Source organism: Panthera tigris, chromosome A1 (assembly GCF_018350195.1).
Source record: "Panthera tigris isolate Pti1 chromosome A1, P.tigris_Pti1_mat1.1, whole genome shotgun sequence".
Classification (NCBI taxonomy): Eukaryota; Metazoa; Chordata; class Mammalia; order Carnivora; family Felidae; genus Panthera; species Panthera tigris.
Window position 1 is genome coordinate 206,869,874 of NC_056660.1, and position 19,765 is coordinate 206,889,638.

Genomic DNA, 19,765 nt, shown 5'->3' on the forward strand with positions numbered 1-19,765 from the left:
CCTGTTAAGATAACACTGAGATGAAGCATAATGGAAAAGGTGAAATTGTTGGCAAATATAAATTGATATTGACTAAATATTAACTGAAAGTAAAAATAACCGTAATGTGTTATGGGGCTTGAAACATCGGTAGAAAAACAACAGTAAAGTGAAAGGTGAGGGTAGTAAATGAAATTCAAGTGTTTTAAGAGTCTAGCATTGTTGAGGACATGGTAAAGTAATAATATCTGTTAGACTGTTACTAGTTAACAGTGCACATTGTAATCTCAATGGTAACCATTAAAAGATAGTTTTAAAACTGTAAACTTATTGAGGGGGGATAAAGAATAATAAAGCATAATTGGTTGATTCAAATGAAAACAAAAAGGAGGGTTAAAGAAACCTAAAACTGGCAGGTCAAATAAAAACACAGTAATGCAGTAGAAATAAATATGCATACTTGAACAGTAATAAAATCATATATTTTCTGATATTTGTTGGAGATAAATACTATATTTTTCAGTCTAAAAGGGAATGTATACATAAATAGACAAAAATACATAACACATTCACATACTTTTGTTTTCTGACAGCTTCTTTGTGATATTGGCCATAGTGAAGAAAAATTGGGTTTTAACTATGAGGATATCATAATTTGGTAAGTATAGTTTAGTTCTCTCCTTCACCTCTCTGGATTTTAGTAATTTCAAATTTACTAATTCTAAACCAAAAAGATAGTGTGACACCTTATATTTAATTTTGTGGAAACAGTTGTTTGAATATTAGAAAAATTTATGATCTCCAGTACTTAAAAAAAAATTTTTTTTTAACGTTTATTCATTTTTGAGGGACAGAAAGAGACAGAGCATGAGCGGGAAAGGGGCAGAGAGAGGGAGACACAGAATCTGAAACAGGCTCCAGGCTCTGAGCTGTCAGCGCAGAGCCCAGTGCGGGGCTCGAACTCACAAACTGAGATCATGACCGGAGCCGAAGTCGGAGGCTCAACCGACTGAGCCACCCAGGTGCCCCGGATCTCCAGTACTTTTTAATTGTTATCCTGTTGTTCTTACTGATACTTTTTAATTATCAAATGTAATTAATCAAAGCTAATGATGGAAAATACATGGATTTCTACTATTTAAGCTCCTAAATTAAATCTGAAATTCATAGAACAAGAGCTCTTAATTATTCCTAAGAACAAGAAGAACCTGTACAGTTATCTCTAGACCTCCCTTAAGATAGAGTGTGCTGATGGTAGACTTTATTTTCTCAAGCCCACCGACAGAGGCATAATGTTATAATCTCAAGAGCCATCTTTTTGGTGTGCTTAGGAATTAAAACATATATATAGTCTGTGCCTACTGCCATAAAGTATTTATTGGTTTAAACCAGTGATTCTTTTTTTTTAAGTTTATTTATTTACTTCGAGAGAGAAAGACAGTGAGTGCACACATGCATGAGCGGGGAAGGGGCAGAGAGGAGGAGAAACAGAATCCCAGGTAGGCTCAGCACCATGAGTACAGAGCCAGTGTGCTGCATGAGCTCACAAACTGTGAGATCGTGACCTGAGCCAAGATCAAGAGTCAGATGCGTAACCAACTCTGCCACCCAGGTACCCCTAAGCCAATGATTCCTTGAGAGGGGTGGAACCAGGTAGGCAGAGAGGAATAGATTGTAGAGGTGTATGTGATATACCTTGAAAAAAGCATATTTAATTTCCCATTGCTTATATAAAACTACAGAAAGTAGGGCAAAATAACATTTTCTTGATTTTTAAGAATATACGAAGCAGCACAGATTACTGAAGTTCCATATTACAGTGAATGATTTTTATATATGTAAAATGACTAGTAGTTTTGCTTATTTCAAATTAAGGAAGAATTTGGTACCATAGTTTTATGTGTATTTGACACTCATGCAGCAAAACTTTTTTGTTTTCCTGCAGTTTGCGGTTAGCTTTATTGAATGAAGCAAAAGAAGTACGGGCAGCAGGGCTGCGAGCTCTTCGATATCTCATCCAAGACTCCAGTATTCTGCAGAAGGTGCTAAAATTGAAAGTGGACTATTTAATAGCAAGGTAATTTTACGAGAGCTGTGGTTTTTTTTTTTAATTATGTATTAAGTTTTAACATGCATATCATGAAGTGTACAAATTTTTAGTGTAAAACCTGATAATTTTTATAAGTATATACAAACTAGTACCCCATTATCCTAAATAAGAGAATATTTTCAGCATCCCAGTCAACTTCCCTTTTGTCTGCAACCAATACTAAACATTATTCTGCTTTTTCTCATTGTAAACCAGTTTTCCCTGTTCTTGAGCATCATATATTGGAAAATTACATAGTTACTCTTTTCTTTCCTTAGTGTTACTTGTGAGATTTATCCAGGTTGGTTTTTATTTTAAAGGCTGTGTAATATTTCATGTTATGAATAGACTGTAGTTCATTTTTTCCATTCTATTGGTGATTTTCTGGGTTGTTATCAGTATTTGGCTATTTTGGGTAAAGCTGCCCTGAACATTCTTTTTCTTCTTTTTTGTTTGTTTTGTTTTTGAGAGAGAGAGAAAGCACATGCTTGCACGGGGGAGAGGCAGAGAGAGGGAGAGAGATAATCCCAAACAGGTTCCGCAGGCTCCATGCTGTCAGCCCAGAGCCCCATGCAGGGCTTGATCTCAGGAACCGTGAGATCGGGACCTGAGGTGAAATCAAGAGTTGGGCGCTTACCCTATTGAGCGCCTGAACATTCTTATAGGTGGACATATGCGCTACTTTCTCTTAGGTATGTGTAGGAGCTGCTGGATCATAGGTTTATGTCTAGTTAGCTTTCCTAAAAACTTCCATTTTCCCATAGTGATTGTACTGATTTACATTCCTACCAATGATGTTGGAAACTTCCAGTCTCTCAACATTTTCATCAGCACTTGCTTTCAGTTTTTACTTCTAGACTTTCTGCTGTAGAGTTCATTTTGAGTTTCCTTGTGGGTTTTATTTTTTGGGGTTTTTTGTTTGTTTGTTTGTTTAGTTTATTTAGTTTTTTAGAGAGAAAGGCTCTGTCAGTGCAGAGCCTGATACAGAGCTCAAACTCATGAACCATGAGATCATGACCTGAGCTGAAATCAAGAGTCAGACGCTTAACTAACTGAGCCACCCAGGCGCCCCGAGTTTCCTTGTGGTTTTAGTTGGCATTTCCCTAATGAGGAATGATGTTAAGCACCTTTCATTTGTTTGTTGGCTATTTGGACATCCTTGTCTTTTGCTCATTTGTATATTGAATTGTCTGTCTGTCTCATTATATAGGAGTTCTTGATGTTCTGGATATGATTCCTTTCAACAGGAGTATGTATTGACAGTATCTTCTCCAAGTCCGTCTGTTTTGCCTTTTGTCTCTTCCTAAATAATAGAATCTGATTTTATAGTTAATGTTCCTGTACTCTTAGAAGATACTATGCTACGTTTTCCCCGAAAGGTTTTATTCCTTTGTATGTTTAATTAGGCGTCAGGTCATGATTCATTTTTATGGATATGCAGTACATTTTAGCAGCATTTATTAAAGAGATTTTCTTCTCTTGTCTAGAGTAGTGACACTTCTGTTGTAAACCAGATAGATAACTGATAGTTACGGATCTGTTTTTACATTCCCTAGTCTCTTTAGTTAGTCTGTCTGTCTGTTCTTGCCCGTTTCTCACTGTTTTAATGACTGCAGCTTGATATGTGTTAATATCTGTTGGTGTAAGTCCTCCAACTTTTCTTCAAGACTGTGTTGGCTATTTTATGTCCTGTATTTTCATATAAATTTTAGAACCAACTTGTCCATTTCCTTAAAACATTCTACGATTTTAGTGGTAATTGCACTGAAGTTTTAGATTAATTTGGGGTGAATTGATATCTTAATATTGCATACTCTAAACTTTTATTTACTTGGAACTGTAATGTCTCTCAACAGTATTTTGTAGTTTTCTGTGCAGAGGTCTTGCACATATTTGTTATGTTTATTCTAAGGTACTTTTTAATGATAGTGTTAATGTAAGTTAAATTTTTTCTTTCTCATATTTTTTGCTGCTAATATATGAAAAATAATTGTGAGTTTTTGGGTTTTGGTTTGGATAGTCAACTTTATTTAGTGATCTTGCTAGATTCAATTTTTCAATTCTAATTGTTGTCAAAATTATCTTACAGTTTCTATGTACGTAATCGTTAATTGCAAATGGTGACTGTTTTATTTCTCCCTTTCTAAGTTTAGTATCTTTCTTGTTTGCATTCCTGAAGTAAACACCACGTGTTCGTTGTGTGTTTTGTCCTTTTTATTTTTTATTATTTTTTTTTTAATTTTTTTTTTTAACGTTTATTTTTGAGACAGAGAGAGACAGAGCATGAACGGGGAGGGTCAGAGAGAGAGGGAGACACAGAATCTGAAACAGGCTCCAGGCTCTGAGCAGTCAGCACAGAGCCTGACGTGGGGCTCGAACCCACATACCGCGAGATCGTGACCTGAGCCGAAGTCGGACGCTTAACCGACTGAGCCACCCAGGCGCCCCTGTTTTGTCCTTTTTAAATATTATCTGAATTTGGTTTGATAATATTTCGTGGAAGATTTTTGTAGCTAAGTTCATGAATGGTATTGGCTTATATTTTTCCATTCTTCTAATGTCCTGGTTTAGTTTTGGAACCAAGAAGTTGTTTTTTGTTTTTTGTTTTTTGCTTTGTAAAACAACTAGGGAAGTGTGCCCTATTTTTATGTTCCCTAGAAGACTTTATGTAAGATGGATACTGTTATTGTTGTTGGTTTTTTCCCCCCAGAATTTACCAGTGAATCTAGGCAGAGGGTTTTCTTTAAGTAGTTTTAAGATTATGGATTCAATTTCTTTAACACTAATAGTACTATTCAGATTTTCTCCTCCTTTTGCCAGTCATTTATATATTTTGAACCATTCATATATAGAATTGTTAAACCTTCACATTGGGCTAATACTTTTATAGTTATGAAATGTCCCTCTTTATTCCTAGGAGTACATCTTTTATGAGGGTTCATGTTACCTCATAGTAATATGGCTATCCTCACTTTGATTTAGGGTTTGCAAGATATATCCTTTACCATCCTTTTACTTTCTGTTATTTTTGTCTTTACATTTAAATTTTCTTACCTGTAAACACCATATAGGTTTTTTGTTTGTTTTTAAATCTAGTTTGATTATCTTATCTTTGTCTTCTAATTGGAACATCTAGACTGTCTAGTGTATTTTAATATGCATGGTCTGTGGACTTTATGCAATGTAATTATATAAATATATATATTTATTTATGAGTTCTTCTTGGTGTTAATTTTCTCATACATTTGAGTTTGTTTGCTATGTTGAGTTTGTCACACTGGTTCTTTGTTTTTGTGTTCCTCCTTTTTGTTTCTTTTGCAATAGTGCACAATTTCTTTTCCTCTTCTATTAATATCTTGGTTATAAAGTCTTCGCTTAGCAGTTGCCCTAGAGATTACAACTCATATCCTTGATATTCAGGTTTAGCGTTTTATTACAACCAGAACAATGCAGGAAACCTCTAATGGTTTATATCATCTCCCTTCTGCTCTTTGTATTACTGTTATAGTTTTTATTTCTACATATATTTGTAACCCTACAAAACCCTACTGTTTTAAATTGGAACTGTTGACATTTACCTACATTATTTACTTATTCTGATGTCATTTTTTCTTGTATTTGCACATTTTCATTCATCTTGCATCACTTTCTGTTTGATGAATTTCCTTTACTGTTTCTTGTAATGCAGGTCTTCTTGAGATGAATTCTCTCTCATCTTTTATTTGTCTGTAAATGTTTCTCTTTTTGCCTTCATATTTGAAGGCTATTTTTGTGACTGGTTCCTCTTTTCAATACTTTAAATAAGTTACTTTCTTCTGGATTTTTTTTTTAACTTGAACAGTAAGTAGTCTCTTGTTGATATTTTGTAAGTGATACATCTTTTTCTCTGGCTATTTAAAAGGTTTTTTTCTCTTCTGTTTTTTCTTCTCCCATGTCTGGGAGAAGTGTTGGATCTGTTCACTGTGCCACAGGTCTCTGATGTCCTTACTGTATTTTCAACTTCTGTTGTAAATCTCTGTGCTTTAGTGTGGTTACTTTCTACTCACCTGTTTTGTTTGTTTGTTTGTTTGTTTTTTTGTTTGTTTTTTGTTTGTTTGTTTTTTAACTCCGTCCTGCTAGTAAATCAGTCTCTTGAATTTTTAATTTCTGTTACTGTATTTCTATGATTTGTTTTACTCTTATTTAAAGATTCTAGGTCGCTGCTTTATTTCTCCATGTTTCCTTCTATTTACTTTGACCGTATTTATCATGGGCATCTATAGCCTTCTTATGACAACAACAATATGTGAATCACCAGTGTTCTATTTTGGTTGTAATTTTCTTTTCTTGGATTTTGGTGACTTGGCCTTTTGTTTTGTTTTAAAGCATACTTCATATTATTATATGATTGAATGTAAAAATTATGTATTCAGAATATCTGCCATTGGATCATGCTGTTTTCCTCTTAAGACACTTGAGCTTTATTCTAGAATGTTGGCTTATCACACTGATTTCGTTAAAGTTTACTTTTAGCTTTGCCTTTGCTCTATGGAGTGGCTATATTTGGGATCTCAAGTAATAGTTGTAGATGTTTAGCAGAACCTCTTCACCTTGACCAGCCTTGAGTCCTACTATCTATTGTAGAGTGTTATACACCTGCCGAAATTTCTGCTTAATTCCTTAGCTTTGCAGCAGTAGCTTTTTGTTTGGTTTCTTGGATTTTTACCCTGCTTCCGCACAACATAGGAATTGATAGGTGCCTTGGAGAGGAGGTTGCATGAAGATTTGCATTCACTTTCCTATGTTTTCTTTCCTCTGGGATTTTTCCCCTTAAGTCACAGCCACATTGGCTGCACCAAAGTTCAACCTGTCACTCCAGTGTTGCAAGACTTTTGTTTTCTGCTAGGACTCTATTTCCCTAAAAGTGGGGATTGACACGTGCCTCTCGGGACAAAGCCTGGTTGGATGTGGAGCTTGTCCATCTCTTTTCAGAGATTATCATCCATTGCCCTTTTAACAGTTTAAAAGTATTTTAACATACTTTTTTAAGGAAGTATTTTACTTAATCTTTATAGTTGTTTTTGGCTGGAGGGTTGGTCTGATCCAGCTACTTTGTTGTGGCCAGAAATGAGATTCTGTGTTTATTTACTTTTTAATAAAATTGTCTTAGATTTAATTGTATTCAGATAGAAGAAATGCTTTTTCAGTAGCAAACTATCTATATGTATTGATTAGAATAGTGAACTACCTAAACGTAAATAAAAATGAGTTATTCTGCTACATAAACCAATGACTCTTAAGAAATTGAGTAATTTAATAAATTTTACAGAGAAATGTTAGATAAGTGATATCTGATTGAGCATTAAGTTTTGAAGTGCACTTAGATATTAAATTATATTTGGAAAAATAGAATTCCTGTGGCTAGTATATGACTTTTAACTTAGTCATAATATATAAAATGTAGGCTCTGGTTAAAAATCACATTTAAACTAAAACATAAGCTGGAAAACTTTTTCCTTCACAGTTTTTATAAAATTGTGAATTTTATCAAAGATAGATGAATAATCTTTTCAGTAGATTTCTGATACTTAGCTTTTTTATAAGTTCATTATTTCTCTATCGATGTACATAATTCTGTAAATTATTTACTATATTCTTCTTTTCTGGAGTTTTAAATGAAGTAGTTTTGAAATGCTCTATTCTAACATATCGCTAGAGAGATGTAAGTTAACTAAATATCTGCTGGTATTGAAAAATCACATGTGTTAAAATTTAAAATACCATATGACATTATGAAGATGGGTCTGATCTGGTGGTATTATACAAAAAACTGTTTACTAAGATTTTTTATCAATAATTAAATATTTTGTGTATTATTTAGGTGCATTGACATACAGCAGAGCAACGAGGTAGAGAGGACACAAGCACTTCGATTAGTCAGAAAGGTATGCTCTATGTCTGAGAGAAAAGGCAGAGTTTTGGTTTTCATGCTAAATATTTTACATTTTTAGATTTAGACTGTTTTATGAAAGCTTTCTAGAAAAAAGGCTAAATTCCCATTAAACATTTTTGCTTGGTTAAAATTATATGAGGTAAATAGGTCTATTAAACCTAGAGGTAAGCATAAATATTCTGTGTGATGTGATCGGGTACAGCTAGCACAATATTTTTTGATAAAATGTTCATTGTAAAGAATACATCAGTCCGCCCTTATTTGCAGTTTTGATTACCCAAGGTCAAGCTTGGTTTGCCTTCTGCCATATGGTCAGGAGGTCTGTGGTAGCCTAATGTTATGTCACAGTACCTAGAGCATCACCTCCCACACGTCCTCACATAGGCATTTTATCATCTTACATCACCACAAGAAGGGGGAGTACAGTCCAATAAGATATTTTGAGAGAGAGACCACAGTCATAAATTTTATTACAATATATTGTTATAATTGTTCTATTTTATTGCTAGTTATTGTTGCTAATCTCTTGTGCCTAATTTATGATTTAAACTTCATCATAGGTATGTAGGTACAGTAAAAAACAGTATACTTGACCCTTGAACAACACGGGTTTAAGCTTCGTGGGTTCTCTCACACACACACACACACACACACACACAGACAATATATGTATACATATGGATTTTTTCGATAAATACAGTACAGAACAGTAAATGCATTATCTCTTCCTTATGATTTTCTTAACAGTGTCTTTGCTCTAGCTTATGTTATTGTAAGAACACAGTATATAATACATATAACATACAAAATATGTGTTGATTGACTATGTAAGACTTCCAGTCAAAAGTAGGCTTTTAGTATAGTTTACTTATAAAATTCAGTACCATCTGTGGTTTCAGTCATCCCCTGGGGGTCTTGGAACATATCCCCCATGGATAAGGGGGTAGGGAGGAACTACTGTATTTCTTCCTGTAATAGACATGTAAATGAAATTACTGCTTTGATATGTTATTGGAGAAAGAGGATTACTTGTTCCCCACTCTGATTTTTGTTACTTGTATGCTTAGAATTAATACCATTTAAATGCATGTCACAACTAGTTACAAGCTGGTTGTTTTGAAGATGAATTTGGATACAATCCATAGGCAGTTACAATAAGCAGTTCAGACCATGTTACAGGATAAAAGGTCAAAATCTAAATTCTGCAATAGTGTTAAGGATAATCTGTAACACTTCTAATAAGAGGTTTTCAAGGAATTTTTATTGTTATTTAATGTGATACCCTAATGGCAGAAGAACACCGTGAACTAAGAGTTAACTTGGTTAGAAATCAGCTTATGTAAGAATTTTTCGTGTTTCATCCTAGGTATTATGTTTCATCCTAAACATTTATGAGACTCATGCAGTATATGGTTGTTTTAATGTAAAAACACCTAAAATTATTTCAGTTATTTTTAAAACATTAAAAATTTTAACCCTTCTCCTCTTTACCCACCTTTGAATTCAGAGCATACTCCAGGATGGTAGTATGTTGAATTTGCACATTAACTAGATCTCCTCTTTCTCCTTTTTCTTCCAATTGTCCAGCTTGTGGTTAGTAATGGTACCCACAGGTGAGCATAGTAAGGAAGAAGTAAATGAATGAGTGTCTTAAAAAAAATTCACAATTCTAGTAAGAGTGATATTGAAGATAGATTACAATATTTTTGTTACAGGTGAACTATTGCATTGGGACTGTGATTTGACTCTTCAAATTTAAATTTAAAAATTAGATGTATGGTTTTTACTTACTCATACAGTCTCTCCTTCTGCCATGATTTTGAGAATTCAAGAAAACCAAATTTGTTTCTGAAGAACAAAATAACTTTGGTTATTTGAGTTGATATATGTCAATATTTGTCATACTAGGAATTATGCATGAGCAATTAAAATATATATTAGCATATTAAAAATAAGCCCATCACATATAAACATTTTTATAAAAATAACCATATTTTCCAAAAAGAAACTTAGTGAACACAATGGCATTACTTGAGATCTTTGAAAATCTCTTAAATGTTTGTCTTGCTAGAAGGTAGTAGCTAGATTGTCATATTTGCCTCTGCACTCAATCTGTTGTGATTTCACATTCTATGGAGCCTCTGGAAGCTTCAGTATATACTTGTGAGAGATGGAGAGTAAAAAAGACAAATAAGATCTTTGTATTATTATGAAAATAGTTTTAACTTCACAGAATCTCTGAAAATATCCTAGAGACCTAGTTTTCTGGACCATTCTTTGGGAATTGCTGCTCCAAAAATTGCATTCAGAAGAAAAGACAATTCCAGGTAGATTCAAACAGTTAAATTCAGCTTCTCTGAATTATTCAGTAAATATTTTATTTCAGTTTTGTAAAAGGTTTTGGCACGTTACAATTTAGTTTATAAAACATCCCAGTAAAAGTAAACATACCCTTTACAATTTAGTAAGGCTATAAGAAAAATACTATTTTCTTCTGTTCTGAAATAACAGAGTTATTTAAGGCAGATATCATTGGTGAATCCAAGAGCAGGAAAATTGCTTATACCTGGTGGTAGGATACAGGCTCAGAGGAAGAATGATGGCTCAGGGGTCCTCCTTGGTTTAGCTAAAATCAGATAGAGTTAAAAGGAAAATATACTTGCTGAGTGAATAGTGGCCAGTATTGGTTAGAGGAACTGTAATTTCCTTGGTAATTTTAACAACCAAAGTACGTATTTCTTTTTTTTCAGCAACATCTTGGCAACTGACTTAGTAGAAATTAATATTAATATTACAGTGGCTAGGTCACTGTCGTTTTTTGTATGCATTTTAAAAGTTTAAAAATTTTCTATATAAGTATTAATCTTCTTTATTTTTAAAGAAAAGCAAGAAACATTTGTTGTTTTAGGATACCTTGTTCTATGAATAATTAAGGAATATTCATGTTATTTTTCCTTCTCTTTCACCTGTCTCATTCATTTGGAAGATTTTTTTGTTTGCTGGTTCATTTTCAATGTCTTTTGATTCCCCCCCCCCCCCCCCAGTCCAGGAAATCTTTCCTGGTTTTTGTCTCACTCATTTTCTATATAATTTTCCTGCTTTTCAGCTGTTCCTATTCTTTATCCAATTGAAATTCTACTCATTGCCTTATTGAAGCCGCAATGAAGCCATCAATTTTTTTCATGTATTATTTCTTTATTCATGTAATAAGAGATTAACATATCACAGATTTTTTACAATTGAAAGGGATTCATTTAGGCAAATCACTTGGCCCTTGATACACAGGATTATAAATCCAGTAACATCTAGTACAGATTAATTATTCCCACTCCAGGGACCTGTTATTTTGAAATAGTTCATCTACCAAATAGTCTTTATTTATTAAACAGTAATTAACTACATAATTTATTTTCTTTCTGATTTCCAAACTGAAAATATGTCATCTATTTTCAGTATTCCAAATTTGGAATAGATTCCAAATCTATTTTCAGTATTCCAATTAAACTTTTCATTTAAAGTATGATTCATCCAAAAAGTTTTGTCACCAGATACATACTCTTTGCATCATAATTCTTGAAATATTAAAGATCGATTATGGATTACTAACTTTGCCGTTTGCGTAGCAACAAGTGATGGGTAGAGACAAGGAGATTATTAGGCATCTTTGGCAGTAAAGTGAAAAAGAATGAGGGTCCAAATTACAGTTTGGTGGGAGAAAGAGTATGCATAATGAGGTAAATTGGTGGAACATACCTTGGTGGTGATTATATGAGGAGAAGAGTCAGGAATGTTATAGTACAGCAGTGTGTTGACAACTGTTTACCACTGATTTCCTTCGTCTGGGTTCTGAAATGTTGTGTAAAATACAGTGCCTACTCCACAGGAGCTTAGAATCTCAGAAACATTACATCCTGTCAGTTAACTGATTCATATTCTGAACTATTAGGGAAAAAAAGCCAACATTTTTCCATAGTAATGATTATTAATATCTGTTGCATTAATTATTAGATCTAGTAATCCTTTGAAATGTACCCATGAAGAAGAAGATTAAAATTGATGCTTGGATCTTATAAATACTCTATGGTTGTGAACACCTCAATCTGAACAAAATAGGTTTTAAACATGTATTATGAAATAAATAACTTCTTTTTCTGATTCCTCCCTGTTCCAGATGATTACTGTGAATGCTTCCTTGTTTCCTAGCTCTGTGGCCAACTCATTAATAGCAGTTGGAAATGACGGACTTCAAGAAAGAGACAGAATGGTCCGAGCATGCATTGCCATTATCTGTGAACTAGGTCAGAATTGTCTTCAAGTAATACAAATGAGGCATTTTAGAAAGTATATATATAAGAATGTAACATTTTTAAATGTGAACTGGGTCAGAATTTTCTTCAAGTAATACAAATGTAGTGTTTTATTATTTAAAAAAAAAAATTTTTTTTAACGTTTATTTATTTTTGAGACAGAGAGAGACAGAGCATGAACGGGGGAGGGTCAGAGAGAGGGAGACACAGAATCCGAAACAGGCTCCAGGCCCTGAGCTGTCAGCACAGAGCCCGACGCGGGGCTCAAACTCACGGACCGCGAGATCATGACCTGAGCCGAAGTCGGCCGCTTAACTGACTGAGCCACCCAGGCGCCCCAACAAATGTAGTGTTTTAAAAAGAATATAAGAATATGATATTCTTCAAATGCCTTTCATACATGAAATCTTAGTTATTGATACAAAGATAGGAAAAATTTAGCTTATCGGATTTTAGGAATTGTCCAAATTCCAGTAATTAGAATAAAATCCTTTAAAGTCTGGGTCTCAGACATTAGTTAACCACACTGTATCTTGATGTGAGTTAAAACAACAAACTCCATCATACATTAAAGAAGGAAGAAGAATCTAAATGCAGAAGCATTAAAGAGTTAAATGGGGTAAAAAATGGATGAATTTTATCTGATCATTGTAAGGAAGAGGAGTCTTGAATTATCAAAAAAAATCAGATTTAAGCAGCTATAGATTTGATTGTAAGGAGACAAGAAAACATGCAGTACTAGAAGAGAGAAAGAAAGAAATGTTACAGACATGATTGGCAAAGAACTTACTCATATACAGATCAGTAGGAAAAATAAATAATTCTCAAAGAAATACATGGCTAATCAACATATTTAAAAAGTTCACCCTCTGCTAGGAATTTACCCAAGGGATACAGGAGTACTGATGCATAGGGGCACTTGTACCCCAATGTTTATAGCAGCACTCTCAACAATAGCCAAATTATGGAAAGAGCCTAAATGTCCATCAACTGATGAATGGATAAAGAAATTGTGGTCTCTATACACAATGGAGTACTACGTGGCAATGAGAAAGAATGAAATATGGCCCTTTGTAGCAACATGGATGGAACTGGAGAGTGTTATGCTAAGTGAAATAAGCCATGCAGAGAAAGACAGATACCATATGGTTTCACTCTTATGTGGATCCTGAGAAACTTAACAGAAACCCATGGGGGAGGGGAAGGAAAAAAAAAAAAAAAAGAGGTTGGAGTGGGAGAGAGCCAAAGCATAAGAGACTGTTAACAACTGAGAACAAACTGAGGGTTGATGGGGGGTGGGAGGGAGGGGAGGGTGGGTGATGGGTATTCAGGAGGGCACCTTTTGGGATGAGCACTGGGTGTTGTATGGAAACCAATTTGACAATAAATTTCATATATTGAAAAAAAAAAAAGTTCAGCCTCACTTCAAACCAAAAAATACAGTTTTAAATGGTAAGATAATTTTTTTCCCCACCAAAATTAGAGCTGGTATAGGTTAACATTCACTCTTGGTGTAATAAATTAATGACAGAATTTAAACTAAATAAGAGAATCAGACCCTATTATTGAAGATTTAGAAATACGTTCACAACACCTGTGAATTTAAAGACAAAGTCAGGGGGCCCCTGGGTGGCTCAGTCAGTTAAGTGTTGGACTCTTGATTTCGGTTCAGGTCATCTCACGGTTGTGCGGTTGAGCCGAGCCTCGGGGGTGCTCAACAGTGGGCATGGAGCCTGCTTAAGATTCTCTTTCTTCCTCTGCGCCTCCCCCACTTGCACACACACTCTTTCAAAAAAACATAAAAGTAAGAAAAATAAGACAGTCAGAAATTTAATTAAGGACTTTTTTTAAATTAAGGACTTTTTTTAAAAGGTCTATTTTAATTTTAAGAGAGAGTGTGTAACTGGGGGAGGGGCAGAGAGAGAGAGAGAATCCCAGGCAACTGCCAGCTCGGAGCTCAGTGCAGCATTGATCCCATGAACCATGAGATCATGACCTGAGCTGAAATCGAGAGTCTGATGCTCAACTGCCTGAGCCACCCAGGCACTCCCTTATTAATGACATTTTTTAAAATAATAAAAATTGGACATGTCAGTGTATGGGATGCTTGGAAAGCTATACTTAGAGTTAACTTACTGTAAGATGCTTTTATAGTTAAGCAAAAAGCATTGAAAATGAGTACGTGAGCCCAAGAAATAGAAAAAGAAGGAAAGAAAATCAGTTTTAAGGTAAGCAGGAGAAAAGCAACAATGAAGAGTCTTAATTAAAGAAAAAAATTATTTAAACAATCTATGTCAGGGGCATCTGAGTGGCTCAGTCAATTAAGTGTCGGACTCTTGATTTTGGCTCAGGTCATGATCTCATGGATGGTGATATCTGAGCCCTGCCCCCAGCTCTGCACTGACAGTGCGGAGCCTGCTTGGGATTCTCTATCTCTGCCCCTTCCCTGCTTCCGTGCACGTGCTCTTGCTCGCTCTCGCGCTCTCTCTCTCTCTCTCAAAGTAAATAAACATTAAAAAAATCTGTTAATTGGAAGAGAAACATACACAGGTACACAAACATATACACACTATTGTTTGAAAAACATAGAAACAAAAGATTAATATACAAATGAAGAAGAAAATAGGAGCTTTTTAATTATGAGATAATTTTTATGTATATTTGAAATGAATGGATTTCAATCAACTAAAAATAGAAAATAGTAGATCAAAAACCATAAAAGTACTTGATGAAATAATTGCCTCCAAAAAAGACTCATTCAGGTAGTTTTGTCTTAAAAAAATTGTTTCAAGGAACAGAGAGAGTTCTTACATAGTATAATATAAATGAAAGTATTAAAATATGGAAACCTACCAATTTTTAAATGAAACTATCATTTTATATACATATACACATAGATACACGTATACACACACATACCTATACACATACATAAAGTAAAATAATTAGAAGCCTCCTTTGTTTACATTCTAAAATATTTATCTCAGATCAACATTCTATATTCTTTAAAAAAATTTTTTTTAATATTTATTGTAAGAGAGCAAGCGCACGCATGAGCAGGGGAAGGGTAGAAAGAGGAGACACAGAATCTGAAGCAGGATCCAGGCTCTGAGCTGTCCGCACAGAGACCGATGCAGGGCTTGAACACACAAGCTGTGAGGTCATGACCTAAGCGAAGTCTGACGCTTAACCAACTGAGCCACCCAGGCACCCCAACATTCTGTATTATTTTTAATGGTGGATCTCTATAAATACTACAAACTTTAAATCCTAATTTGTATTGCTAAAAACTTTCAGCCAAGTTAGTAAGTTTAAATAATAAATGAAGTTTATGTGTTGGAAAGAAGATACTCTTTGTAGATGATATATCTGGAAAACTCAATCAGTTGAAAAACAGAACTTTAGTAATTCAATACAATGGCGACATGTGACAGTATAGATTTGATAGATTTATTTTGTGTTTCTGCAATAATCAGTAAGTATAATAGAAAAAGATACTGTTTCCAAAGTAGAAAAGAAAACTGTCTATAACAAATAAACTTAGTAAGAAATATGTAAGACTTGTGTGTGTGTGGGGTTACTTTTGACTTTTGAATTTGTCCAATTGATTCTCAATAATATACAACTAACCTATATGGGTCGAAATGAGAACATTGGTTGTCTGTGTAGTGGAAGGGGTGGTGTTAGGGAACTTTCTAGGATGATGAAATTTGTGTATCTTGATTGGATGTTGGTAATGAGAATAAAAATTATTCAAAATTTGTTGAACTATAGCATTAAGATCTGTGGATTTTACTATATGTAATTATGCCTCAATTTAGAAAAAATAGAAGAAACCTAATTCTAAAATTAAGCTAGAATAAACCGGAGAGATCCGACCATGTAAACATTTTTGAGAGACAATAAATGGAAGAGAATGGAAAGGTTTTTATTTTTAATTTATTTTTTAAAATGCTATTAAGCTAAATTATTAAGAGAGAAAAAAGGAAAAAGAATTTAGTTGCAGACTCTGGTAAATAGAAAATTTTAGTATATCAGAAGGATAAAAATCAGGTTGGGAAACCTGCTGGGATAATTGATTAAACATTTGAAAAAAATTGAGCTATCAATGCAAAACTCAATTTCCTGACAGACTGAAAACTGAAATGGTGGTCAATGAACTCATTTAAAACACACATATGTACGCACATGATCAGAAAATGTCTGATCTTTTAAGGGAGCTGTTTCTGAGCTTAAAATCTGAAGTTAAATTGCAAAACAGATAAAAGGTTTGAAATTGGTTGAATAATTTCTTGCAATTGATATGGAAGAAGAACTATTCCAGTAAAATATGGACAAAGGACACAAAAAAAGCAATTCAGAGACGTTAAAAAAATTCAGGTTTTGGGGAGGTATATTCAGTGACTCTTATTAGATATATATTATTCATGTTTTAAATGTCTTTGACTAGAAAGTTTTTCAAGTAAGAAAGGAAATTAAGTTTCAAAATAAAATCCCCGATTTATTACTTTTTATTATTTATCTCCTATGTAAATTTATTAAGTTTTTCTTTTTTATTTTAGCACTTCAGAATCCAGAGGTGGTGGCCCTTCGAGGTGGACTAAACACCATCTTGAAAAATGTGATCGATTGCCAATTAAGTCGAATAAATGAGGCCCTCATTACTACAATTTTGCACCTCCTTAATCATCCAAAGACCCGACAATATGTGCGAGCTGATGTAGAATTAGAGGTAGGAACTTTAATATCCTATTCTAGTTTTAAGATACGACTTTAAGTACATACTTTGAAATTTTTAAGTTAACAGATGCAGCACAGCATTAATAACCAAACCTAAATTAATGAAGACTGGCTTATCCCCAGCAGTATTTTATAACTCATTCAGTTTGGACTGAATTGAAAATAGTCTTCTCAAGAATATTTCATCAACATGTAAAGTGAAGTTGTTTTTTTTTTTATTATCTGTGAAAACTTTATTAATCAAATTAGAGCACAAGTCAGGTTACATACACATTTGTTTAAGAGAACCATTTCTTTTTAAGAACTTTAGTACGTTGTGTGAATAGCTCCTGCTAATTATATACTACTTATTTATTAACCCATGCTAAAATTCTCTGAACTTGGAAGTACTTGTTAGCAACTCAAAGAAATAGAGTACGAATCTTTGTTTTTAAAATACTTTACAATTTAATATTTGGGTATGAAATTATGCAAGGTATAAAAGATGTATTGTTCTGTGATGTATCTGTCTAAATTATTTTATGAAAGTTGTCTTAAATCTTGTAGTCTGGTTTTATTAGGGCTAGTAGAAATATTTGAGATTATGAAAGTGACAGCCTCTATAATTAACTAACATATTTAAGTACAATATTCTCCTTAGTTAAGTGATTTCAAATATGTTCATTATTAATGGGAGTCCAATGGGAATAAACTAGCACTTTTGATATGTTTAGCCTGTTTTTTTTTTTAATCAAGTAGAAAAACTATAATTTTAGCATTGGTGAGACAATTATAGTAAAGGAAGGTAATATAATAGGCCTGTTTATTATTCCTATGTAATTGTAAAGCAGATTAGCAAAGACTTAAGTGAAAAAAAAAAAAACCCTCAAAAGAATATGGCAGACATTTAAGTACACTGGTGTCTTTGCTTGTATATACTTATTTAAAACCACAAATGTTAGTTCTTTTTTCCTTTAACAAGATTTCCCCAGAATAGCATAGTAATTTGGAGCATAGACTTTGTACTATACAGATCTGGTTTTGATTTTTTTGCTCAGTGACCTATTAGATTTATGACTTTGGCTAAGTTATAAGCCTTTCTTGGGCCCATTTTTGCTTAGGTAAAATGAAGGTCATGGTTTTCAACTCAAAAGATTTATTGTGAACAGTAAATACTATAATAATAATAGTAGTGGTAATAACACCAGCCGACACTCATGTAATGCTTATAATGAGTTACACAGTATTTCTGGGTACTTTATGTATGTTGATTCTAATGTACATAAAATGTTTTATTTAATACCTAGCACATAGTAAATATTCAACGAATATTGGTTACCTTGGATATTATTCATCATCCTTATATAGTGTGCCAAGAGAATATTGTCCTCATTTTTATTAATTATATGTTACAAAATGTGATTCTAATTTGATACTTTGATTTCCATTTACTGCATACAGAAGAACTGTTTTCATTGCTACCGTCTCTATTGTTAGCCCCAAATCTTCCTCCTCTTAAAAATCCCTTTTTAAATTTACCCTGGCATTTATTTCTACTATCTGGGATACGTTTTAGCCTCAGACAGAAAAATGTATGGATTTAATATAATAGTGTTATCAGAATAGACAGTCTATCAGGGTGGTAAATTAATTGTAATTTTTTTATAGTAAATTTTAAAAAATGTATTTTTTAAACTCCTACTTCAGAGTAGAATGGGATAGCTCATAGCATCTGTTATGGAAACTAGAAAAGCTGAATAATTAGGAAAGTCATATATTTAAAGCAGTATAGAGCTGTGTAAGCAGTAAAATTCTAGACAAGGAAGATTCTTTGAGAGTTGCCCTGAGCACCTAGAGGTGCCTTTGGGGCATTTGCAGATTTGGGGCCTAGGCTAACGGCTAAGAACATGACGTGGGCCTGGTAGAAGACCAGACTTACTTGGCAGTCATGCAGGTATGGAGTGACAAGCCTAGAAACAGGAAAATTCCTCAGACCACGTCTGATTTACCCCTTTAGACATTTGCTGAAACGAGACTGTGCAGGGCAAAGGCTGTGATGTCCAGTCCTGAGGAAAGCATGGTGGAATATGCTGCAGCCCCCAGTGCATGCAATTGCAGATGGCCTGTAGGAGGGGCCGTGGGCAAAAGTTGGAAGGCCTAAAAGTTGTGAATTTACACTGGTTATACGCAACTACTTTTTTTCTTGGGGCCACTTATTGATTAATATATAATTAGAACCTGAAAATCCAGGTAGGCCTTTGCTGGGATCAGAAAACCAAAAGAGCTTTTGGCATTTGTGTGGTACTAAGGTGACAGAATTGGATCTTTCATAGCTGATTTCCTGTTCTTGACACTTCCCAAATTCTGAAGCCATTCTGGGTGGATAGCTAAAGATCTAAGTTCAAAACTTGGGAAATATGTAGGAAAGATCCCTAGTCTCTTATTGCTGAGGAGAGAAATAGTGGCTAAGCTCTGTTGAAAGCACCGGAAGATCATACTTCAGGAACATAGGAAAACCAAAGGTATACTTAGTCTCAGAATTACAAGGTAGTCTCAATTTAACTCGGTTGGTGATAAGATGATCACCACCAGCCCCCATTAATCTACCTAACAGAGGAAAGGATAAACCACCTCTGGTTGAGATAACATCACTTAGACCTTTTATAATATTCACAATGCCTGACATTCACTTATTAATTTGAGTGTCATGCAAAAAGATACAACCATATGACTAAAAAC

At 34.0% G+C, this 19,765-nt stretch overlaps 1 protein-coding gene across 8 annotated transcripts in view; it reads left to right on the forward strand.

Annotated features, from left to right (window-relative positions):
- The window catches only part of RICTOR (RPTOR independent companion of MTOR complex 2), a 119,212-nt gene that overhangs the window by 53,335 nt on the left and 46,112 nt on the right, over positions 1-19,765 (forward strand). For all 8 annotated transcript variants that reach the window (XM_042996179.1, XM_042996190.1, XM_042996182.1 and 5 more), the window contains 5 exons: positions 573-637; positions 1,925-2,056; positions 7,929-7,992; positions 12,172-12,298; positions 16,870-17,039. In XM_042996179.1, coding sequence (XP_042852113.1) covers positions 573-637; positions 1,925-2,056; positions 7,929-7,992; positions 12,172-12,298; positions 16,870-17,039 — 558 coding nt within the window. The remainder of the gene's footprint in view (positions 1-572; positions 638-1,924; positions 2,057-7,928; positions 7,993-12,171; positions 12,299-16,869; positions 17,040-19,765) is intronic.